This window comes from Phaethon aethereus, assembly GCF_964289735.1.
Source record: "Phaethon aethereus genome assembly, chromosome: 3".
NCBI classification, from domain to species: Eukaryota; Metazoa; Chordata; class Aves; order Phaethontiformes; family Phaethontidae; genus Phaethon; species Phaethon aethereus.
In genome coordinates, this window is record NC_138576.1 from 47,124,104 (window position 1) to 47,133,618 (window position 9,515).

Sequence of the window (9,515 nt, forward strand, 5' to 3'; positions counted from 1 at the left end):
GTGGTGCCTGTTCGAGGGCAAAATGCGTCTCCCGGGTAGGAAGGGAGGTGGGGACGCGGGGCTGCCCGTGGCTGCCGGCTGGGCGGGAGCGTACCTGGGCCCGCGGAGAGGCAACAGGCAGCGGCAGGCCTGGCTGCGGGGCACACGAGAAGCTCAAGGCCGAGAAGGGAAGGAGGTGCAAAGGAAGGGGGGACGTGATCGGGTTACCTTCGCATCTGAATTTGGCAGGGTCTTGGCTGAAAGAGCTGGGGCTATTGCACTGGATTTGTGCACGTGGGGAGCAAGCGAACAGGTTTGCCTGTGCACAAGAGTGTGGATCATCATACACAGAGGTTGTGCAGAAGGGCCTGAGCCCCAGATTTTCAGGGTTGCCACCGTGGGAGGGACTGGAGGGAGATCAGAATCAAAGGTGGGTATCCCAGCTGAGGGACAGGCAGAGTAAGGGGTGTCCAGCAGACAAGCAAAGAGCTAGTAGAGACTGGGACTGAAATTAAACTCGGCATGTGGCTAAGGCAGCAAGGGGGGCTTTATTTGGTCAGAAGGTAAATCCGAATTAAGGACTGAGAGATCGTAGTTTTATTGGAATAAGATTATCCAGTGATAAGGCATAGAGAAAAAGGAAGAAAAGGTGATAGTGCTGTGGCACCCCTGAAAAACCAAGGGTGGAGAACCTGTGGTGGATCTACTGATAAACAGGCTGAAAGAATGGTTAGAGAAGCATGTAGAAGTCATTGGACCAAGCAAAGAAAAGATGTCAGGAAGACTATTGTTGAAAGACATTGACAGATTAAGCAGAATTTGATTTAGGTAGGAGGAATTCTTTAGGTGCTTCAATAACAGTGGTGACAACTGAGCACAAAGATCTGCAGGCAGACTACAGACCACGTAACAGAGGAGCCCCGAACACTGTTCATGGAATCTGTGAAAGGGAGAAAGAATACGGGACAATAATCTGAAACAAGTTGGATAGAGAAGTGGGTCCTTCCTCTCTGCACAGAAGACATTAAAGTATTTCTGCAGTGCAAGAGCAATAACTAGATTAAAAGGTTAAAGAGAAGGAAGGAAAAGTGAATGTGTGTGAAAGGGGGATAGTGTGATGTGAAGGGGAATATGTTCATTTAGCACAGGAGAGGAGAAGAGGAATATCTGGAAGAGGTAGAACGTCAGGGCACTGGCAGAAGGGGAAGGCAAGCAAAAGAGATGGAAAAGATGAGGTGAGAAAATGTTTCCCAAAGGAAATACTTTGAATTCTATGCAGAGAGTGAGGACAGCAGGCTTTATGCATAGGTTCCCATTGTATTGGGAAAAATGGGATAGAAATTAGAGCTGCATGTTAGGAAAACAGATTTGTCACAGGAATCAGCCAGGTTCACAGCTTTCCTCCAGAAGCACTCAACAACGCAAAAGCAGAGCCAAAGAAAGCCAATGTTGAGACTGAGTCATGTCTGGGGTTTGATAATGAGAGAAAATGAAGAGGCAAGGGCAAAGAAGAAACAAACACAAGAGCATCAGCAATCAGGGGCATTACAGAAAGAAAAGAGAAAGCAGAGAGGGAAAGCCAAAAGCAAATAGTAAGGCGTGGTGAAGAATACTATGGGAAGGCTGAAAAGTTTATAGGGGGAAAAAAAACAGATAATAGTCAGAAAAAGAAGATGTAACAAAAAAAATCAGAAAGGCAGTGAGACTTGATAAAGGTCTGTGAACCATTTCTTCAATCAACAAAGGCTTCAGTCAACTGAGAAGATGAGGATAAAGCATGTGCAAGGGTAAGTGCAGCTGGGTAATTGGCTGGGAAATGACGCCACTGGGGATGAGTATGGGAGGTGGGCAGAAATGGAGAGAGTGAAATGAAGAAGAGATGAAATGGAGATCTTAATCCTAATTTGGGTATTTAATTTAATTTAATCTTAATTTGGGTAAAATGAAGAAAGCTGCTAAGGAGGGTTTGAGTGAGTGCTGGATGACAGTGCCATGAATGCAAGAGGGGAATTGAATTCCCACCCTTTCACCAACCGGGAGAGTTTGCCTAGCTTGATCTCCTCTGACTTCAGACTCTCAGTCTTTCACAAGATGGCTAGTGGATCATTCTTATTTCTGCAAGCGAGCTAGTGATGTTCTTTCTTTGTGTGTATATATGTATGATCCAGGGTCAAATTAAAACCATAAATTAATTTATAAAAATGCAATTTCATGTGGATATGGATTTCATACAACAAGTATCCTGACGCTCCACATCGCATGCTTTATGGTCCTTATAGTGAATATAAATGTGGAGTAACCGTGGTCGTTATTTTACTACAGATAAAATATACAGTAAATTATACTTCAAAAGAGAATTTCTAGAAGTAGTGTATTCCACTCATACCTTGCTGAAAATGGAAAACACATAAAACTTTGACTTGTATGTAGATACACTGCTTCAAAGAGACAACTTGCAAATGCCTGTCAAGGAGGCCATATGGAGAGGCTGGCAGAAGGGCAGCTAGTGAACCAGTTATATGTGCCAGGTTCGATTTGTCACACTTTACAGTACCGAGAAATATTTTGTTCTCGTTTTGAGGAGGAAAACTCTCATTAGTAAAGCTTCAACAACATACTCCTCAAAAAGCATCTTCTATGAAGAGAAAAGATCCAGCACGCCTGCCTTTAAAGACTGGAACTGCTGGTACATAATGTATCTACAAAGGTATGTAGTAAATACGGCATACTGAAAAGAGGGACCCTCGTTTCTCCCCTTAAAACATGTCTTGGCCATCAGTCCTTGGGGCTGGAAGACCGACAGCTTTCAAAACCAAAGCATGTCAAAACTAGGGATGTGGTTATTACCCTTGGACCACAGCTCCTGCGGCTGCAGGGGACAGCGGCAAGGGTAAAAGTGGCGCAGGCCAGTGCCAGCATCACCTTTTCTCCTCAGGTGCAACACTGAGGGTTTGTTTTTTTTTTAATTACTTTGAGTGGATTTGGCATCAAAATTCTTCATCCCTATTTGATCTCCCAGCCTTTGATACTTTAAGGCTTCTCAACAGCTGCCTCAGTTGTGGAAATTACCCTGCCCAGGGAAAGTGGCAGTTGCTGGATGTACCGAAACGGACGGCAGCGGCTGCCTGCCCCGGCTGCCCCCGGCGCGGCAGGTGCCACGCATGGCGGCGAGCAGCTGGCCTACGGCTTATCGGCCCCGGCCGCTCGGCTCCTTATAGCTCCGGCGAAATCCAGGCCTTTCCTGAGCCAGGCGGATGCCGTCGCTGGCTGCACGCAATGCCGAGATGTAAATTCATCGGATGCCAGCGTGCAAATATTTTATCGATGCCGAGTCATAAATTGTCAGAAATCAGAGGGATTGACAAGGGGGAAAAAAAAAAAAAATTGATGGGTTTTAATCCAGCCTGTACCTCGCTAGTGCTTCCCGAACCCCTGAGCGGGCCAGTGCCGGCTCAAGGCCTCCAGGCCCCCGCCTCTGAGGAGAAGGCGGTGCCGCCCGGGGAGCCGTCTCCTCCCCCGCCGGCGGGGGCTGGCGGCAGGCGGCAAGGACGGCCTGGCCCGGGCGGCCGCCATTTTCGGAGGCGGGCTGATGGGAGTCGGGGGCTGGGGTTGGTGGCAGGCGGCGCGGGCCCTGCGGGCGGCGAGCGGCGGCTGGTGGCGGGCGGCGGCGCCCGGTGAGGCGGGGGGCGGAGTAGCGGCTGGGCCGCTCCGACGGCGGGCGGTGGGGTGAGATTTGCCGGGGCGGGGGTTGCCCCGTGTGAATATGTTAAACGTTTAATTAGGGGCGATGCCCTTCCCCGAGGGGCCGGGAGAGCGGGGGCTTGCTGTGGGCTCAGGGGCTGCGCCTCTCTGGCAGGTCCCGGGGCCGCGGGTGCCCCCAGCCGCAGCCGCTGTGCCGGCGGTGCGCCGAGCCTTTCCTACCGGGAGCTCAAAGACTTGAAGAAGGCCAACGTCCTCCATATAGACGTGCGGGAGAGGTGGGAGATCGACAGATACGGAAAAATCCCAGCGTCCATCAGCATACCCTGTAAGTTATTAACGCTGCTATGTGGAGACGTTGGGCGTCCCCTGGGTCAAGTCTGTGGACAAGCGGCGGTGACTGAGCAAAGAGGAGCTGTGCTAGACAGCTGCTAGTACGTTGTGAGGCTGAACTTTTCCTCCAGAGGAATTGGAGGCCTTACAGTGTAAGCCTGTCTGGGGATGGAGAATAAATAAAACTTTCTTTCTTCTCTATTTCCCAGTGGGTGAATTAGTGGAAGCTCTACAAATGGACCCAACAGAGTTCAAGGAGCAGTACAATCAAAAGATGCCATCCAAGTCAGACCCTGTGATTTTTTCCTGTTTGGCAGGAACAAGAAGTAAACAAGCACTCGCTTCTGCCATGTCCTTGGGTTTCAGCAGGTATGACTTGTGTGTGTAAAGATAGGATTAATATGGCCTCCCTCCATGAAGCAGAACTCCACTCTGCTTCTTGTGGGCAAGGGTAAAAATTTAAGTATGGAATATCAAAAAAACGACTGGTATTTGAGTATGTAAGACCCTCTTGTCTCTACTGAACCTTGAAAGATGCCATTGGCTGTTCCAGCAAAGTGAGGTGTATTGCTCTGCAAAACAACTGCAGGTTGCACGTGCCGCAGGTGACACAATCTGCTGCAAGACCACGCTGCCACTGAAGGGTCCTTCTGCCTCTTTGGGCTCCCTCGCCGAGACGTTGCTTGCTTATACAGCGTCATAAGCACTAGTCCTGAGATGCAGGACAATTGGAAAGGTGGAGAACTGCTCGTTTTGGTGGAAGTACAATCTTAAATTAGATTAAATAGTTTATGAAACCACACCCTTTGTTAAGTTGCAGTTCTGTCTGTACAGTTCACTGTTGACAAAGTATGCCTTTGTTTTCAGTAAAGCATTGGATTGTTTGCCAGGAGTAAAGCAGTGAAGGCAGTAGCTAAAAAGACAATGAGATTGATAGAGTGAAAACAAAAGCAGCGTTTGGTTGGCAGAATTGTTACGCCTGTGCCAGAAGGTGCCTCACTGGCTTGAAGACTGCAGATAGAATTTTAAAAATTGGTTGTTTGCTCATGTTCTCACTGAACTGCAATTCATGAACCTCAATATCCCTGCTAATTCTAGTCAAAAGTATGGAACCATGTTCTTGCTTTATAAATATATTGTTTTAATAAGTGCAAAATATCCTCCATTACCTGTTTTTCATGCTGCCCAATTGAAGAAGTCAGTATTGTTTTGTGTGGTGGGTTTTTATTTTCCAGAGTTTGGTTTTGTGCAGGCTTATGTCAGGTCTATAGAGCATGTAGGTTTGCAAGAAAGTCAGTATCAGTGTGCTGCATTTATTTGATGACATCGGAAGTATTAGACATCACATGTAAATCTCCCACCACGGTGAGTCTGTTCTCTCCCTTTAAAAAAGGAAGTGGCACACTGTTTCATTGATCTGGCTGCTACTACTTGCTCAATGTTTGATCCCCAGCATTGTGTCACTTGGTAGAAAAGAGTTACAGAACACACTGCATGGAAGCAGGCAGTATTAGAGTACAAGGAATGTCCATCTGGCTCATTGATTCAGTGAATTTCTGTATGCTTTTTGCCTTTTTTTTTTCTCTGATTTTTTTGTTGTTGTTTTTTTATTTTGGGTTTTTGGTTTTTTGGTTGTTTCTTTTGGCCATGTCTTCTTAGATACCTTTTTCAAGAAGAGTCCTTAACGTTGTATCTTCTGCATGCTTTCAGAGTTCAGCAATATGGTGGTGGCTTTGAGGATTGGGTAAAACATGAACCTCCAGAGAAAAAATGAAGATGACTACCCCAGCCCTGGCTGCATCAAGGCTTCAGGGTGGTTTGTAGGTTTTGGCATTCAAATTACGTGCATTCCACTTCCAGCATACAGCCCACTACTGTTTTTGTGAGTCAATAGACATTCACCTGCAAATAGCCATGCATATTAACTGCTTGGTTTAAATTATATCTAAAGACTACGACACGAACAGAGGATGTTAAATTTGTTCAGTCTTCACTTTGGGCTGTGTTTCTAGTGAAAGTACGTGAAGAGAACCTAAGTGCTTATTATGTTTACCAAGATTTTTGTATGATGTAGTTTATGACTGTTTAAACTAATGATGATGGGACAAATAAAATTACCCTTTCCCAAGTAACTGTGTTGAGTAGTTTGTTTAGAATAGTTAAACTGCAGATACTCTTAACAGAATTGAGGTAACTGCCCTAAGCACAGATTTATTATACTTCATGTGTGGCTGGAGTTTTAAAGTAGTTGCTGTTTTTTCAAGGAGTACAAGTAGAGTACAGATTTTTAGGTTTGTACTGTGTGATTGTAAGACAAAAACTTCACTACCGGTCAGAAAATACAAAGGGAAACACCTGATGCTAGAATACTCGCTGTTCAAGGTGGTGTGCAATTCTTTATTTTAAAAGTACACCTATTTTTATATGCAGATCTGCTTCTAAGCACAAAATGCTACAGCATTCAGTCAACAACTTCTGTTCCCTCAGCAGCTCAGTATCAAGTGAGAACTTGCCTATATTTGAAGTTATTATTACAGAGATGTAATCATTTTAGGCTAGAAAATTTGAGGTGTCCAAGGAAGTAACTAAACTCCGTTCCTCCTTTTATGTATGTTAATTTGCATGTCTTAGATGTTAAAAAACAAACCAACCCACCCCATCCCCACCTATAAATTTGCATAGGCGTAATTTTAAGGATTTTTGGGTGGGTGAGTGGGTTTTTTTTAATGCTGTTAGCAGTTCAGGGGAACTAGCAAAGGTGAATTGCTTTGGCCTCTAGACAATTTGAGTCCCGGCACAAGTTCAGAATTCTGCAGGATGTCTGGAAAAGGGAATCTAAATTTCTGGTTCTGCTCTAATCAGTATTGCAGGCAATGTGCACCTACCCTTCTGCTCTTCCATTCTGACACTGCAGTCTGCACGGTGAGAAGAGAACCTAAAGAACATACCCTCTCGAGTTTAGAGAACAGAGGAGAAAAACTAACTAATCTTACTAGAATTTTATTTCTAATGAGTCCCGGAGCCATTTGTTTCTAGAGAACTGCCGTAGTTGGCACAGCCAGCTGTGTTAGTTGTGCTGCCCTGACCATGTATCTTAGAGGGGTTTCTGTTCTCTCGTCTTTGCCATTAGAGACCCTGTAGCGTAGCTGTCATAATAGCAAGTAATGAGTGCATTTTTCTTCAAAGTATCATTGACTTTTTAGCAGTCTTATTGCTATACTTTATTTCCAATCCATAAAAAAACCACAACTTTAGAACTAGAATTTAAGACTAATTCCCAAAATACTAGTTTAGTTTAACTGATGAATTAATGGGAGTAAGATGAAATTAAAACACCAGGATGAACCTTGTTGTGGTCAATTACTCTGCAATTCTCACTCTCTCGCTCTTGAAAAGTCTTTTTCAGACTGGAGCGGGAGGAGTAACAGATGCCAGCAGTTTTGTTGTATTTAGCCAAATCCTATGATCTATTAATTTTGCCTGTTTGACGTGACCTAGACTGACAGTTTCACAATGCTGTGGGCACACAGGCAAAGGCGCAACTGAAGCTCACTGTTGGCTGTGTTGTGCCAGGCCTTACCAGGACTAACAATGCCTTTTGATCCAGATCATTAAGGTCAGATTGTGTAGAAAATTTGAGACACCCTGAAAATATTTAGCTAAATGTGTAATTAATCCTGCCTAGCTGTATTGACCAAGCCACCAAACTTTGTATACAGATGAACAAAGAGCAAGGAGATCTAATCAACTAAACTTAGTCACAATTTAGTCATACATGGCCAATGCTTCCTTTTGTAGCTACGTTTGTTGGGAATATCTAAAACTACACAGCCACAAAAAATGAAAAAGTCAGACATATTGGGTCACACCAAGATCTTTCTAGCTTGTTACTTTCTGTTTGGCAGCAACCAATAATAAACAACCGAGGAAGAGCGTAGAACAGGACAAGTATGTAGCAGTACAGTCCCTAGATTATTCTCATTTACAACTCAAGAGTGCTTTGATATTTCCTTCAGGCTTTGCACATCTTTGTATATTTGTGTATTTGTAAATTTTCAACACAAACTCCCAGCAGTCACAGCAGGCTGCATTGGGTTTAACAACGCTGTGTGAGAAGTCGTCTTTCCCTTTTGATGCGTCTCAGCTTGGCATGTATTGTTTTCACCAGATGCTCCTGCTGCTTCTGTCAGAAGTGATGAACAGTTGTCACCTCATCAGTCTTCACACCACTCATGATTTTTCTAGAGCTCTGCTATCTTCTCTGAGCTGAAGAGTTGTGGGGTTTTTTTTTTTAATAGGAAAGCCACTGTATACCTCTTTTTTATTTTCATTAGTTCTTATTAGTCTTGGCAGATTTAGTTTTTATTAGTCTGGGTAGTTTTTTGCAAGGTGTTTCTCAACCTATCTGTAGCTGGTCAAAGACAATGATCCTTTCTGCGTCTTCCTCTGTATCTTCCTTATGTGGATACAACTTGCTTTTCAAATTACGCTCTTCGAGTTAAATAACTTGTCTGATCCAGTTCAGTTTGCTTCCTTTTAGATTTTTCAAGTCTTTTTGGCATAGATGGCCTGTGTTTGCTGACACCTATAAGCATATAATCTGCGAAGACTTTCAGCTACCTCTCTTTTAATGAGATACCTAATTTTTATGCATTTCTCTCCTTTGAAATGAAGCACAGTGAAAGTGATTTTTTCTGTCTGGTTGGTAGCAAAGCTGTTGAATTCACATATGTTCCATTTCCTGTTGTTCCACTTTACATCTTTCTTTTTATAACTGTCATCACTGAATCCAGTTCCTCCAGCTGCACTTTATTGTCTTTCGCTGTTCACACTGGCATCAGAGCTGGTAAAACTACCCTTACCTCTCTAGGAGAGGAATGACTTAAGATACTTCTATTTACCATCAAGAAGTGCCTGATATTTTTGCTCTGAGGTTTAGGTCACGTAGGTAATTTAGGTGTGAAGTAAAGTCTGCAAAGGCTTTTGAGCAGCAAGAAAACTTTTAATCACTCCAGCCAGAATTCTTCATTAATAGTGTGAAACCCCTAACTTCAAACATCGGCTTTCTTAGCAGGTTTTGTGGTATATGGGAGAAGACTGATCTTTACCTGAAGAACAGTTCCTGTATAAGAACTTCACACAGTGGTCAAGTTGCATTGATTTATTTCTATTCCCCAGGTCCACATTACAAATAGCACATTTTAGACTTCAAGAAACAAAGGCAAATAGCCAAATTCCACTTCATCAATCAAATGTCTATAAAAGGTATGGATCAAATGGCAATAAAAGTAGAAAAGACCAAAATGTATATATTTTCTATCTCACCAAAGTGGTTTGGGCCTGTTTACCTAATGTTTTACGAAAATAACCTGAACAGAAATAAATGCTAGTAGCCTAATGGGCTACGTACAAACACACTTCAGTTGTATTTCACTGAATGACCAGCCAATTACAAAGACATGTTTGCAAAAAACAGTTGTTTTTTTTAAGGGGCCAGTTTTTTG

At 43.8% G+C, this 9,515-nt stretch overlaps 1 protein-coding gene across 1 annotated transcript; it reads left to right on the forward strand.

Annotated features, from left to right (window-relative positions):
• Window positions 1-3,003: 3,003 nt before the first annotated feature.
• TSTD1 (thiosulfate sulfurtransferase like domain containing 1) lies at window positions 3,004-6,052 on the forward strand. The gene is made up of 4 exons (XM_081997186.1): window positions 3,004-3,653; window positions 3,836-4,006; window positions 4,221-4,380; window positions 5,722-6,052. Exons 1-4 carry the CDS (start codon window positions 3,569-3,571, stop codon window positions 5,783-5,785), a joined length of 480 nt encoding a protein of 159 aa, XP_081853312.1. The 5' UTR covers window positions 3,004-3,568; the 3' UTR covers window positions 5,786-6,052.
• Window positions 6,053-9,515: the final 3,463 nt, after the last annotated feature.